Raw genomic sequence first — 16,612 nt, 5'->3', positions numbered from 1 at the left:
CTGGACACAGCACTGTCGGAGGGGAAACTCATTTACATTTTACAAAGACAGAAATCAACTCGCAAAGATGTAAATATGCTAATGTTAAACAGTTTCTTTCTCTGGGCGCCAATGCGAGGGAACTTCAGGAATGTTAAGCGAGCCATTGTTTCGGTTCAGCCATAGCTGGATTTCTCTTTTTATCTCAACTACATTTTCTTCTATACTAGAGTCTGTTTATGATTAATGGAACATGTTTGTGCTACAGATTTAAGTAACTGTGATTGAGATGTGTTTATCACTGATAATTTAGACATGGGACAAAACATATTCAAATTTTCCTGCTATTAGTTTTAAAATAGCAAATATTCTTCTCTGATTAAACAGAGGTGATCACTTGAATGTTCTTAATACAAATGTACCACATTTGATTTTCTTTCTTTCTTTTTTTTTTTTTTTTTTAGAATAAAAAAACAATAAATACAATAAATAAATACTTCATATAGATGTATTTAAAATATAATATATTAAAATATAATATAATATAGAACTTAATACTTCATATTATATTATATTATATTATATTATATTATATTGTATTTAGGGCTGTCAATTTGATATTGGATACGATTAGTTGTGATTAATCAATTTAATTGTCCTTATTATATTATATTATATTATATTATATTATATTATATTATTTATATTATATTATTTATGCTGTCAATTTGTTTTTGGATACGATTAATCGTGATTAATCGATTTAATTGTCCTTATTATATTATATTATATTATATTATATTATATTATATTATATTATATTATATTATATTATATTATATTATATTATATTATATTATATTATATTATATTTAGGGCTGTCAAATTTATTTTAGGTGCAATTAATCATGATTAATCGATCTGACAGGCCTAATCATATTTATATTATATTATATTATATTATATTATATTATATTATATTATATTATATTATTTTATTTTTTATTTTATATTATATTATATTATATTATATTATTAGGGCTGTCAATTTGTTTTTGGATATGACTAATCATGATTAATCGATTTAATTGTCCTTATTATATTATATTATATTATATTATATTATATTATATTATATTATATTATATTATATTATATTATATTATATTATATTATATTATATTATAGTGTTGTGCCTTATAATATAATCACTATTTCCTGGCACAAGGAGAACCTTAATTCCAAAAAAAAAAAAAAAATGTAATAATATACATTATACATTGTACCTACTTTTGGTCAACACCTTCAAATATTTATGAAAATGAAGTCTGACAATGAAAGTCAATAATTTTCAATAATTTACTTGCTAAAAAGTCAACACAGTTATCTCCTCTCTCTCTCTCTGTACATTTGTACATCTCATCTGTTCAGTTTTAAGTGTAATTTATTCCTGTGTTGGCAAAGCTGAATAGGTGCTTAAAAACATTACTTATGAATGTTAAAAACAGTGCTGCTTAATATTTTCGTGGAAACATGGTAACATAATGATAACATAATAAATATCAAGTTAATGCATCCAGTATTCTTTCTTTCTTTCTTTAAAATATTTTTAAATGTCTGTTTTGGATTTGTGATAATTTTGCATTATTATTTTTAATAACTAGCAACACCTGAAAAACAAAATGATTTACTGCAAAATTGTATTATGTTGTCAACAGCACAACTTTTTCATTGCGGTGATATAATAGATGGAGCTGAATGGAAAGGAAAGAACAAAAAGGAAAAGCACGGAAAAGGCCAGGGAAGGCAGATTTTTATTAATCCAAATAATTATTTGATACACATAGTTCTACTTTTTCAGTTCTGTATCCATCAGTGATATGAAAATCACCAAAGCATCCGGAGCTGAAGGAGCAGCTGTCCGTGGTGCTGAAAACAGTCAACCCACAATCTGCAGGACAAAGTACTTTCCCTCCCAGCTTGATTTATATTTATAGATCCTCCTTATGTGTGATATTGTCTGCGTTGGACAAGATATTGCACCCGTGCCTTACTTTACACTGCTTGTGATGTGTTTCAGATGTGTTTGAGTCGTCAGCTTCATATATTACCACCTTAGAAGTCTAACATATTCATTGATCTTCCCCTGCGCCTTCATGTGCGTCAGCCCGTGCTTCAGAGTCTTCAGAGTGTGTGTGCGCAGTGAGTGATCCCATGTTCAGACTCAGTGCCCTCTACATGAGATTGATGAGTCTCATAAGCGTCCCGTGCCTCGCCGGGACCCGTTTTTCCCGGATTTCGAGGAAAAGGGTTTCAGACACATCTAAGCCAGAGGTGCCTCTCTTCCTGCATTCACAGCACCGGCGAAGCACGAGCCCTGAGCTCGGAGCCTTGAAAGCCAAGCTTACAAACACTTGTCAGCCAGAGGCCTTTAATAAGCTGTCATAGGCCTTCCCAGTGCCGCTGAGCTCCCCTCTGTGAGGACATTAAGTTCTTACAAGCAGCATCTGTTTCAGGGCCAGGCACCTGCCTCTGGCCCTAGCGCTCCGCTAATGCTTTTCTACCTTCCCTTGACCACGCTCCCTGCTGTTAGCCACTATGTTTTAGCCTTGCCACCAGTGACCTACGCACAGATGGACACACACACACACTTGCGCTCGCAGACATCTGCTGGCCAGCCTCCATTATGCTCCTGGAAATCTTAATGTGCTCTCAATCTCTTCTGCGAGCCTAAAGGTGGCGTTTTTTTTTCCTCGCTCAAGCATTTCATTCCTCGGGGCGCCTGGGTCCCGTCTTCACCGACAGCTTGCACGGTTTCCCTCTGTCTTTTGGGTTTTTCTAGCTTCTCTCTGTAGACCATAGAACATTCTGGTTGCTACCCTCTGACAAGATTTAGTGTGTGTGTGCATGCATGTGTGTGTGGTTTGCCAGCCTTGTTATAAATGCTCGCTGCCCACATCCCTCCCACGGCCCATACTGGTGGCTATTTTCCTCCAATGCACCACATATCATCCCCTCATGTTCCTCAGCACAAAAGAAACTCGTTCAGACTGAAGATCTCCACCTTGCAAAGCATCGGAGTTTCTCGTGTCGTGTCAGCGTCCACCGGCTTCCTGCGTTCAGACGGCAAAATCTCAAGACGGAGACAATAGCTCGAGGGTAAGATCCACAATAAAGTTTCTCGCGCAGCGATTACAGAGCACGGCACAGAGGCTGCGTTTCAATCAAACGTGATGGGCTACAACAAGTTAGACAATAGGGCTTTTCCTCAAAAGCGCCTCATTTCTATGTCTTTGTTTGCTGCTTTGTGCTCATCCCTTTCCTTTCACTCACTCTGACACTTTTCCGCCAAAAAAAGGAAAGAAAAAAACATAAAAAAGAGATGTTTTATGGGCCCACACATGCTATGAACAAACACGCTCATATTCAGAGGAAAACAGAAATGCCCCGAAGCATCGCATTTCCAACAGATGTCTGAGGAGCCCGGAGCCTGGTACGACAGAGGCACATCACATTTCCATTTGGCACATCTCAGCCGTATCTCTGAGTTATGACAGTTTGCGCTACTCTCAAGATGCGCGCCATTCAAATCTCATTCATTATGAATGCCAGTGATTTGGAGGGCTGCCATCACGTTGCACTCCAGAACCACAGCACCAACAGAGGAGGAGATACGGCTTCACTATAAAACACACTTTATTCTGCTCCAGATGTTGCCAGAGATGGCTTCTTTTCCTTCATTTAAAAGTTCTAAGGGGCTTGAGCTGTATCCGATTCAGTGTTTTATTTTTGTCTTTCTCGTTGACTAAAAATGCAGGACGTTTTAGGCAGATCTGACTTGTTGCACTTGTGGCTTAAAGGAGAATGAGTGTTTGAATTATAAAAAGGTTTAGAGCAGTGGTTTGCAAAGTTTTTTTCTTTATCATTTGATGTGACCCTAGTTTTTGGACAGTACAATTTGTATAGTTTTTTAAGAAGTTTCTTCTGCTCACCAAGCCTGCATTTATTTGATCCAAAGTACAGCAAAAACAGAACAATTTTGAAATATTTTTACTATTTAAAATAACTGTTTTTTATTATTATTTAAATATATTTTAAAATGTAAATTATTCCTGTGATCAAAGCTGAATTTTTAGCATCATTACTCCAGTCACATGATCCTTCAGAAATCATTCTAATATTCTGATTTGCTCCTTAAAAAACATTTATTATTTTTGCTATGTTGAAAACAGCTGATTATAATTTTTCAGGTTTCTTTGATGAATAGAAAGTTTAAAAGAACAGCATTTATCTAAAACTTATCTAAATCTTTTGTAACATTATAAATGTATTTATTATTACTTTTTATCAATTTAAAGCATCCTTGCTAAAAAAAAAAATATTAATTTCTAAATTCTATAGAAATTGTATAGTGTATAATGTTACTAAAGCTTTATATTTCAGGTAAATGCTGATCTTTGGATCTTTCTATTAATCAAATATTGAACAGCAAATCAGCATATTAGAATGATTTCTGAAGGATCATGTGGCACTGAAAACTAGAGTAATGATATATATATAGGTAGAAAATGTGTGTGTGTGTGTGTGTGTGTGTGTGTGTAATTATTATTTATATTTAAATGCACACAAATTTATGTATATATTTAAGAGATTTTAAAGAAATGTATGTACAAAATATTTGTATTTATATATAATATAAATTATATAAAAATTATAATAAATACACATACTTTCATATATACATAAATGTGTTTGTGTGTATTTATATAAACAATTATTGACAGTACACACACATATATTAGGCAAACTCAAACTTTTATTTTGTATGCGATTAATCACGATTAATCGTTTGACAGCCCTAATATATCCATATATATTCAAAGTCAAACATATATATAAGCATATATATAAACATTCCCGCCAGTATTTATTGAGCAACTACTACTCGAGTCCCACAGGAGGAGCTCCTTAAGGTCCAGGCCCGATTCCAGAATCAAATCACTGTGGGTGCTTTAGTCTTAATGCACATCTATTTTGACACATCATATTTTGTCCAGTCCATTATCATTATGTCAAAATTTGTGACTTTGAGAGGAAATCCCCCATTTATATGCAGATGTCACTGAAACTTTGCAGCTTGTACACCATGTTAGTCCTCTTAGCAGCATGAATTCTTCAAATTCTTAATGGATTATATATAGCCCAGAAAGCACACAAAGAGTTCTCCCTTTATATTTACTGAAAAGCTGTCACTCATTTTTTAATTTACCAGGATCTCAAAAAAATCTACACTGCACAACAAAACTCTAATTTACATCACGTCATATGCTTTGTTCAGTATAATAAGTGGATTTGCAAACTTGCAGAGCTCAGGACTAAACAAAACTCCTGTGTTTTGAGTGGTGAGTGGATTCTGACTAAAGCCTGTAAAACACTACACAATTTTTTCCCCCGATTTTCTGCCAGTTTACAGTCTAGAGAAGTCGAAGCTAGTTGCTGAAAGTCAGAGCCAGTCTGCAGATTTGAGTTGACAGACTCCATAGAAAATCACGGAGTATATGATGGTCACAAACCCTAATTTTTGTAGCTTCAGACTATGATTCCATCCAGTTGGAGGATATCAGACATGTTTGATATTTCAGCTGATTTTAGAAAACATACATTGTTTTCATTTGTCATGCATCTCTTAGCAAAAAGGCACAAGTTTCTGAATGAGTCTGGTAGTGTGTGATCCTCAGTCGTGTAGTGTATGATGGTCAGTTTTTCTTTGTCACTTTTTATAAAGTCAGTAAGTGCATAAAGCCTAGTGTTTTAAAAATCTGTTAAGATTTTAAAAGTCATGTGGTGTATTCCATCCTGATTGGTCACTGCGTTTTAAAAATCATCAGATAAGTTTGTGATTGGCAACAGTGTTACAGCGCTGCAAAATCACATTGTAAATAGAAACCTCTGATGAACAGAACGCAAACACAAATACCCACTGGACTCTACAGCTACATCGTACTTTGGTTTTGTTATTTATGTTTATATTGTTATTAAAGTTACGTTTGCCGATTCCTGCTTCTTCTACCCTGAGTCTGGAATATACATTTTCCTTAAATCATCCTGGCAACCTATTTTTTTAAAGACCCAAGGTTTGAAAACTGGTTTAGTTTAATCTCTGACCCTTAATTTTTTAGTCATAACCCCTCTTACAATCAATCAGAGTGATTGTTTATTGCTTGATATTGATTTACTGATCGATATTGATTTAAAATAAATATTTTACACATTAAAAACAACTAAAATTACAATAGCCAGTTGCAGTGCTGTATATCTGTGGCAGACATGTTTAGTGTGGGGTAAAAATAGATATATTTTTTATTTCAGTTGTAAAACTGAAGAAACCAATTTCAAAAATAGTTTTATTCAGGAAGGATGTAATAAAATAAAATAGCGATAAAAAAATATATCACAGTTTCCACAAAAATATTAAGCAGCTCGCTGTTTTCAACATTGCTAATAACAAGAATGATGCTGAAAATTCAGCTTTGCCATCACAGTAATAATTCATTTTTAAAATATATTCAAATAGAAAACATTGTAATAGCATGTCATGATATTACTTTTTTTTTTTTTTACTGTATTTTTACTAAATAAATACAGCCTTATTAATAAAATATATGATATAGGGGAAACTAAGGTTACTTGTTACTTTAACAATGGAGGAAAAAATAGTAATATATAAGTATGTAAAATGTATTCTCATTTGAACCAACATACAAAATCACAGCTAGAGATAAACATTTGTTTAACTGGATTATGGCATCAAAACCTAAAAGTTACTGAGGTACAGCACTTTTCCTAGTGTGACAACCAGCCCCGGGGTCTCCTATACTGAAAAGCAGATCTTTGAGTATTGTGTTCCCCGAAGCTTTGTTATAATTCAAACTTTGGAGAACACATACATAAAATGACTGCATTCCTATCAGAAAGGTGCACACGCAGTATAGATTTTTTTTGTTGCCTACTGAATGAGAGGGAGATGAGAGGCAGAATGAGCGGCACTAAGAGAAGGCTGGGGGAAGGGAGCGGGAAAAGGCAGCCGCAGAAGTGAAAAAGCAACATGAAGGCAGCGATGTGTTTCAGACGACATGTTCAGACACAACAGCGTTTTCCTCCCTGGCCACATCTGAGAGAGTTCATGAGGGGATCGCTAAACCATTTGGAGTCCTTGGTGTGTGTGTGTCTGTGTGTGGGTGGCAGAAAGAGACTGTATTTGAGTGAGGAAAAAAGAAGAGAGATTGAGAGAAAACACATTTTGAACATTGCCTCTGTGCTCTGTGGCCAGCGTTCGGTGAATATTTAGGGCAGCCTTGCTGTTTTAAAATGGACCGGTAGGTAGTATGAATGTGAATGAATGAGAAATGCACCTTAAATGTCCCAGTTTTTGCTCTTTGTCATTTTCGGTTTGGCCTCTGAGACCCTAAATTAACAGTTAGAAGTTACTGCATGTCCAAAACGAATGTCAGAACAAGTCTTAAATACCAGTTCCTTTCTGTGATGTACAGAAGCATGTAATAAATCTTAACTTACATCCTCCATCACTCTAGGACCCCGAGCTGGTGAGGAACATCTGTCGCTGGGTCAGAAAGGCCACCAACATCCCCTTCTTTGCCAAGCTCACACCCAACGTCACCAACATCGTTGACATCGCAAGTGCCGCATATGAAGGTATGGACAGCCTCACCTACAGACAAACATATGACAGTAGGCGTAGTCATTATGAGTGCATTTATGTGGATTTTAAAACATATGATTATGATGAGGAGGTCTTCTAAAATAGGAGTGCATATTAAAAAGTCTCATATGCTCACCAAGCTGCATTTACAGTTGATGTCATAAGTTTACATACACCTTGCAGAATCTGCAAAATGTTAATTATTCAACAAAATAAAAGGGATCATACAAAATGCATGTTATTTTTTATTTAGTACTAACCTGACTAAGATCTTTCAGTTGGAAGACATTTACATATAGTCTACAAGAGAAAATAATAGTTATATTTATAAAAATTACCCTGTTCAAAAATTTGAAGATCATGGTAAATGTATTTGTCTTCTGGGAAACGTGTAAGTGTCTTCAGTAGATTCTGTGGCAGTACTAAATGAAAAAAAAAAAAAGATATTTAGGCAAAATAAGAAAAATGTACACATCTTCATTATGTTCAAAAGTTTACACCCCTGGCTCTTAATGCATCGTTTTTCCTTCTGGAGCATCAGTGAGCGTTTGAACCTTCTGTAACAGTTGCATACGAGTCCCTCAGTTATCCTCGGTGTGAAAAAATGGATCTCAAAATCATTCAGTCATTGCTAGAAAGGGATCAAATTAACAAAAATGCTAAAAAATAATAATAATAATTTGTGGGATCTGAAGGATTTTTCTGAAAAACAGTAGGCAGTTTAATTGTTCAGGACAAACAAGGGACTCATGAACAACTATCATTAAAAAAATGTTGTGGATCATTCAGGTAACAACACTACGAATCAAGCGTATGTAAACCTTTGAAAGGGGTCATTTTTGTAAATTCAACTATCATTTTCTCTTGTGGACTACATGTAAACATCTTTTATGTGAAATATCTTATTCGGGTCTGTACTAAATAACAAATGCATGCATTTTGTATGATCGCTCTTATTAACATTTTGCAGATTCTGCAAGGTGTATGTAACTTATGACCTCAACGGTATTTAATCAAAAACACAGAAAAAAAGAATATGTGAAATATGGAAAAGCTGCATTGACAGCGGTCATTACTTAAAGAGGACATCAGATGCAAATTTCACTTTTACATGCTGTTTGCATATGTCTTAGCAGTGTGTGGACACAACCACCCTACATTGATACACCCACACAACCACACTACATGGATTTTTTTTTAATCCCCCCAAAAACCTAAACAATCTCAATTATTAAGCCGTTTTGATTTTCTGAGCAGTATGATGTTTATATTGCTCAGGCCCTGCCCACGGCCGCTGATGGACTATCCTGTATTATCATATTTCAGCCCTCAGCCTGTTGTACGCTGTCCATCATTTTCTCTGCGCTCGCAGCTGTAGCAACAATAACGTCTCGTAAGCAGTGCAGGTGTTTTGTAGTTTGATGTAAAAGTAAACATAAGAGTCTTTATTATTTTCTCCCGACATCAGAGCCACTGAGGATGAAGTGAATTAGTTTTGTTCAACTTGTGGACAATGGGCATCTGATGTCCCCTTTAAATCTCCAGTGTCACACAATCCTTCAAAAAAATTCTAATATTATGATTTAGTGCTTAAGAAACATTTCTTATTTTTATTAATGAACAGCTGTACTGATTAATATTTATTGTGAAAACATTATTAAATTAATAGAATGTTCAAAATAACAGCATTTTTTCAAAATATAAATCTTTTGAAACGTGTTAACTTTCTTTACTATCACTTTTGGTCAGTGTTATGCATCCTTGCTGGATAAGTGTTCATTTCTTTAAAAAAATAAATAAAAATAATAATAATTCTAAATTTACTGACCCTCAACTTCTGAGCAATGTTGTACATTCAACTTATTAATCTAATTAGTGATTTTAAAGAACTCCACTTCCAGAACAACAATTTACAGATAATTTACTCACCCCCTTGTCATCCAAGATGTTTGTGCTTTTCTTTCTTTAGTCATAAAGAAATTATGGTTCTTGATGAAAACATTCCAGAATTTTTCTCCATTATAGTGGACTTCTATAATGCCTGCAAGTTTAAACTTCCAAAATACCGTTTCAGTGCAGCTTCAGAGAGCTCTAAACGATCCCAGCCGAGGAATAAGGGTCTTATCTAGCGAAACGATTGGTTATTTTCCAAAAAAAAATTACAATTTATATACTTTTTAACCTTAATCGCTCGTCTTGTCTATTCTCTGCGACGAACTCGTTATCCAGGTTAATACAGTTAGGGTAGGTTGAAAAACTCCCATCACATTTTCTCCTCCAACTTTGAAATCATCTGTTTTACCTTTTTGTAAAGGGCATTTGATCTTCTTTGCACGTTTACAGTGTAAACACTACACATCGGTACGATGCAGCGATGTAGAACTATGTTGAAGATGGAGGAGAAAATTAGATAACTAACTGTATTGACCCGGATTACACAGAGTTCACACACCCATCGCAGCGAATAGACAAGACGAGCGTTTGAGGTTAAAAAGTATATAAATGTTACATTTTTTTAGAAAATAACTGATTGTTTCACTAGATAAGACCTTTCTTCCTCAGCTGGGATCATTTAGAGCTCTTTAAAGCTGCATTTAAACTGCATTTTGGAAGTTCAAACTTGGGAGGCACCATAGAATTCCACTATATAGAAAGAAATTCTGGAATGTTTTCCTCACGAAACATAAATTCTTTACGATTAAAGAAAGAAAGACACAAACCTCTTGGATGACAATGGGGTAAGTAAATTATCTGTCATTTTTGTTCTGGCAGTGAACTTCTCCTTTAAATGACATTTCCATCATCATAAAATTATAACTATGACATGCACACCATTTTCAGTTGGAGGAAAACTTTTTGAATAAAATTCTATTATTTACATATTCCATGTACAACTATTGTACATGCTTGTACAGACCTACGCTGTAATCAGCATATTCTTCATGCACATTTTTCCTCACTTTCTCTTCTGCTCACTCATGCCATTTATTACACTGCACTTAAAGTCATTTAACCCCATCATTCATTCTCATTCATGTTCTTCACAATAGAATTCAAGAGGGTGAAGGATAAATTGTACAACATAAGCCAGTAACCTTTTTTAAATATAAGATTTGCTGAGTATTGATTTATGGTCATTGTTACAAGCCTCCTGCTGGCTCCAAATTTGTGTTTGATGTTTTACATTACATTACAACTACTTATTTGTATATTGTTATATCTGTTCTCTCATGGACTCCTACAAATAAGTGAATAAATATTATATATTCTGACACATATTTTACATGACACATACATCGATAAAAACTACATTTGAAATACTGCATTTGAAATATTCTTGTAAACAGTTATTTATTAATGTAGTCACTATGTCACTTATTTCACACATGCATAACTAAAAATCATTTGAAAAGATTGTCGCTTGGCACATGTATAAGAACATTTTCAAGTCAGTTTGAGCTTTTATATTTCTTGAGTTATTTCTGTTAAACATAATATCACATCTGTACAATTTAGCATCAAAATGTATTCATGCGTGCATTTTATAAAAAAGGACCTGGTAAAGCTATGCTGATCTTAACAACAGCACTATTTATATGTTCTGATTTTACTAGAACAGCGTCTCAATGTAATTTCATGAACACAGTGTGACTGGTTCAGGCTTTTGTAAGAACCTCTGTGGTTGTTTGTAGGCGGGGCAGATGGAGTCACAGCCACCAACACTGTATCCGGACTGATGGCTCTCAAAGCTGACGCCACACCCTGGCCTGGGATTGGCAGAGGCGCGAGAACTACATACGGCGGCGTTTCTGGTAAGAGAAAGTGTGTGTGTGTGTGGTGTTGGCTGGTGCACTAGCTGCTGAGATGTCTGGGCTTGCTCTGGTCAGGTCCTGCCTGCACAGACAGATGGACTAGATCAGGTGTGAAAGTACTGGGCATGCTCTCTGCTCTCTAGAAATGGAGCTTCAGAGTGGGAAGCTTATAGTAAAAATATAGAAATCCAGCTTGAAGTACACTGCAAAAATCATATGGTCAATCAGTATTTTTAGATTATTTTCCATTAAAAAATATCTTCCCTATAATTATCCTTAAAACAAGATATTTACTTGAGAAAAATAATTACATATTAAGACATAAATTAAATTAAATTTTAATTTAATTAAATCTTAATATAATAACATTTTAATTTAATACAATTTTAATTTACGTATGTACTTTAATTAAGACTTTTTCATATATTACTAAATTCTGAGAGGAAAAAAAATGCTTAAACCAATTATTATTTATTTAAATGACCTTAATTCAATATTAAAATTATAGTCTTACTTCAAAACATGTTTTAATATGCCAGCATTTTTATTATATCTTCCAGTTATATCCATAAAAAAAGATTTACATATTAAGACTTTTAAATTCCTTTCAGTTCATCATGTCATAATAACTACAATTATTTTTCACACATTGATGGAAAATTGTTTTTTTCTTGCTTTAAGCATAAATCCAACTAACTTTAGTAAGAAGTAAGAAAAACAAACTTAACTGAAGACATACCTTTCAAAACATTTAAATATCTTACACTAGTAAATGTATCCAGTTTTAACACTATTTCTACTTGTAAACAAGATAAATACTAATTAAGAAAGAGCTTTTATAATAATGTAATTTATATTGTGTATTGTCACACATAAGGTACAACGGGACCAAAGGCACAACTTAAGAAAAAAAAAACAGGTTTTGTGCGACAATAAATCGTTTAGTCGTTTATTTTTATTTCAATTTGATATTGACCATCTGAATCTAGCCATGTCATGTCAACAAATGGTAAAGTCAGCCATCTATTAATTATCATGTTAATTATTGTGCCTTTTAGCCCCAACAATTATTGTGCCTTTTACCCCTAATACCATACTTTTACATATTCTTTCGTTATTTAAAAACTTTTGCTTTAATTATCTTAAACAGAACTGAAAATCATTATAAAGACTTGCTGCTTAAATCTACATTTTTTAAAACTTTAGCCCCATTGTACCCTTTTTCAAACTCCCAGGTTATACAATCACAATGTACGCGTTTATAAATTGCTTTCATTAGCGTTCAGAAAGATGTCAATTTGCATCTGTGCAGTTACTACTAATAAAAACAATCTCTGTGGTCACATAAACAAGAGCAGACGGTTCACGTATGTGCTTTATAGTTTCAGCTGTGTACAGTAGAGTGTGTTAAAGCTTCACCTCAGCACACCTCTCCCTTCTCCCTTCAGCTGAGCTGCCACAATGTCTGCAGAGGCAAGGACAGGGTCAGAAACGCGGCCTGCATTAAAAATTAATACTCATACTATTGAGGCTCTATTTTATGCAAGCAAAACTGACTGGCTGTCATATTTTTCACTTTTAAAGTCTTATGGGCCTCACCGTGCAGCTCTCCCATGGGACCCAGCCTTGCAGCAATGGTCTAAGACTCTGCCCGAGACCAACCTATTGATCAGCGGGGCCCTAAAGGGCCCATGCGGACCCACATATTTTATCTGCTCCCAGTACAGTGACTCTCCTCAGACTTTTTGTTTCAGAAGCCCATATCCAAAGCATAAAAACCATGTGCAGAGCATCCAGGGGCACATAAATGTGTGCCGCCCTGAGCTCTCGGTGGAACTGGCTTGATTCTCTAATGTATTCAGTAATTTAATGTTTAACTCAGCAGCACTGGCCAAGTTTAAGGTGCTTTGATTGATGTGGCAAGTGGCATAAACTCTGAGTGTGGAGGAAATCAATCTTTCCTGTGACTTTTGTTTTTTTTTTTTTTCCCCAAAACTTTAATCACGGTTTTTGTGCTACATTCTTGCATTAGCTACTAATGTTTAGTATAGGGATAGAGGAGCTACTTTAAACTTTTTTAGACAAATTATACCTCATTAGTTGATTAATAAATGCTTGCTTAGTGCCGTTTGTTACATGCCTCCATTTTTGTTCAGTGGTCTAGATCAGGGGCCTCATTCATAAAATGTTGCATAAAAACCGCCCATTGATCTTACGATAATTTCTCGAATGTGCATGCCTGTGATTCATAGAACAAATGTTTCAGATGTGAATTTTTAAATCATAAATGATCTTGAAATTGCACGCAGCTGAATGGTTTCAGATCTCCGCTTGTGAACGGCACCTAATTAATGTTGTTAAAGTCCCCCTGTAGTGAAAATCAAGTTTTTTTTATGTTGTTAATTTGTCTATGTGTTGTTTTTAATATGCTTTTAGACAAAACATTCATTGATCAACATCACTGCTGAGTATGTAGTTTCCCAAGCTGTCCCAGAAATAGAAACAGCCCTTTTTTTGCTACGTCACAAACTTCAATAACCAATCACCTCAATGGATAGATTCCTATTGTTAACATGCAAAATATACCAATAGGATTACCAGCACAAAACCAACAAGTAAACAGAGCAAAACCGCTAAATTGAATAAGAACCCTGAAATCGAGCCTTCAAGGCATTTTGAGGACACAGCATTGTCAAGTAAGTAGCTTTAACGAATGTTACAGTAGCCACTGTAGTTGTCCACTGGTAAAAACATAGTTTTATTAGTCATTATCCGTGTATTGCATTATATTGCATTTACTGCAGTTCAGTTAGTGGATTAGGAGGCTCTGGCTGGTGTGACTGAGTGGAGGCGGGGCTAATTTGCATATTCATATATCTGCATATAGTAAATTTCCCAAAAAAGTGTGCGCAGTCAACACAGCACTGGTGTTATAATATAAGTATAATGTAATTCCGTGAATTGACACTTTTTATTCATTTTCACATTTCATTTTAATTGCGGCAGCCGTAATACATTTATTAGTGCAGGGTCATTATTTGCCCCTTTGTCTTGAATTTACTTTTATTTATTTTGGTGGCATTTATTTTTGTTAATTTTGGTCATAAATCCTCATTAATTTTTGACCCTGGTGTATGCTCACTCTAAGGTCAAATCCGTGCATACTCACATTTTATAAATGAGGACCCAAGCATTTTCCACTTATTCAAGACTGAGGTTTCTGTCCATGCAAAGGTCCAAACGATAACTTAAGCAGGTTTTTGCATCAATATATCAGCCAATAATCGGTATCGGCTGATAAAAGCAGTTGTTAAAAGCAGCCAGTGACCAGAGCCGATTAGGGTAAATTAGGGTAAAGAAACATGTCAGACTGCAACTGTGTGTGAAGAAAATGCATTGTATAGAATTTAGGGCTGTCACATTAATGCATTAACGCAAAAAAAAAAGTTGACCATTTGAATCACCTGTAGTTCAAACCAGGGTTACCAGGGTCATGGTTTTTCCCTTCACGAAACATTATTTATAGCAGTGGTTCTCAGCTTCAGTCCTCAGGGCCCACTGCTCTGCACATTTTGTATGTTTCTAAATCTGACACACTCAGTTCAGTTCATGGATCTTTCTCCTAACGAGCCGATAATCTGAATCAGGTGCGTTAAATGAGGGATACAAAAAATGTGCAGAGCAGTGGGCCTGAGGACTGGAGTTGAGAACCACCGATTTACAGCATACCTCCTACCTAAGATTCACAAAGAGATTTATGCTTTGTTACTTCTGGTAACAATAAAAAAAAAAACCTTGTCTTAGTTCAAAAATTCTGTCCATTTTATCACGAAGTTCAAACAAAAATGTCATTTTGACGCTCTTAAAGTGGCTTGACAGATCACTGTGGACCCTCAGTTCAAGTGCAAACTAAACATGACTAAATGTATCATGTAATCGCATTAACACGGAAAGACATCAGTAAAACAGCTTGATCTATATGCTACTTAATGGTGCATTTCCCTCAGGAAAGTTTCATAGTGTTCACAGTTGTAAAATATTAGAGGGGAGCTTATATACTGTTAATTATATATGTATGATTGAATAAAGCTGTCATTAAAGGAGTAGTTCACTTTCAAAAAATGTACAGATAATGTACCCACCCTGTTGTCATCTAAGATGTTCATGTCTTTCTTTCTTCAGTCGTAAAGAAATTATGTTTTTTGAGGAAAACATTTCATGAATTATCTCCATATAGTGGACTTCTATGGTGCCCCCGATTATAAACTTCCAAAGTGCAGTTTCAATGCAGCTTCAAAGAGCTCTCCAAGCCGAGGAATAAGGGTCCATCTAGCGAACTTATTGGTCATTTTCTGAAAAAAAAATTTTGATTTACTTTTTAACCTCAAATGCTCGTCTTGTCTAGCTCTGTGTGTACTCTGTGCATTCTGGTTTAATACAGATAGGGTATGTTAAAAAACTCCCTTCGTCCTGCATCGTTGCATTGTACCGACCCAGTGTTTACAAAGTGAACATGAAAGAAAGGACGAGTGTAGGACGATATTGATATTGGAGGAAAAAAATAGATTTTCGACCTACCCTAACTGTCTTGAACGGGAAAGCACAGAGTACGCATGTGCATGGCAGAGCTAGACAAGACGAGCATTTGAGGTTAAAAATATAGAATTTTTTTTTTTTTTTTTTTTTTTATAAAATAACCGATCGCTTCACTAGATAAGACCCTTATTACTGGGATCGTTTAGAGCCCTTTGAAGCTGCACTGAAACTGCATTTTGGAAGTTCAAACCTGCGGGCACCATAGAAGTCCACTATATGGGGGGAAATCCTGGAATGTTTTCCTCCAAAAAAATATGAAAATTGTCTTATGTGCAATTGAGTTGTATAGATTATTTTTATAAGATTTTTTGAGTTTTTGAGCCTGATAATTCCATCTAAAAATAAATTTGAATATAATAGTTTGGCCTCTGTTGTTAATTTTAACCTCTAATATTACAGTCATGAACCAAATGGCTTTCCTGTATAGTTTACAGCATTAGTTAGGTAAGTAGAATTATAAATTTGTGATTTCAATATAATTCAGGGTTGTCGATGAGCAATAAGT

The 16,612-nt window shown here is 34.8% G+C and overlaps 1 protein-coding gene across 1 annotated transcript in view; it reads left to right on the top strand.

Annotated features, from left to right (window-relative positions):
• Window positions 1–16,612, top strand: part of dpydb (dihydropyrimidine dehydrogenase b) — a 176,146-nt gene that overhangs the window by 124,380 nt on the left and 35,154 nt on the right. Inside the window, 2 exon segments of the mRNA XM_051126299.1 lie at window positions 7,572–7,692; window positions 11,392–11,511. Of these exon segments, the coding sequence (XP_050982256.1) occupies window positions 7,572–7,692; window positions 11,392–11,511 (241 nt within the window).

The sequence above is a fragment of the Labeo rohita genome, chromosome 2 (genome assembly GCF_022985175.1).
Source record: "Labeo rohita strain BAU-BD-2019 chromosome 2, IGBB_LRoh.1.0, whole genome shotgun sequence".
NCBI classification, from domain to species: Eukaryota; Metazoa; Chordata; class Actinopteri; order Cypriniformes; family Cyprinidae; genus Labeo; species Labeo rohita.
This window is presented reverse-complemented; position numbering and strand designations above follow the sequence as displayed.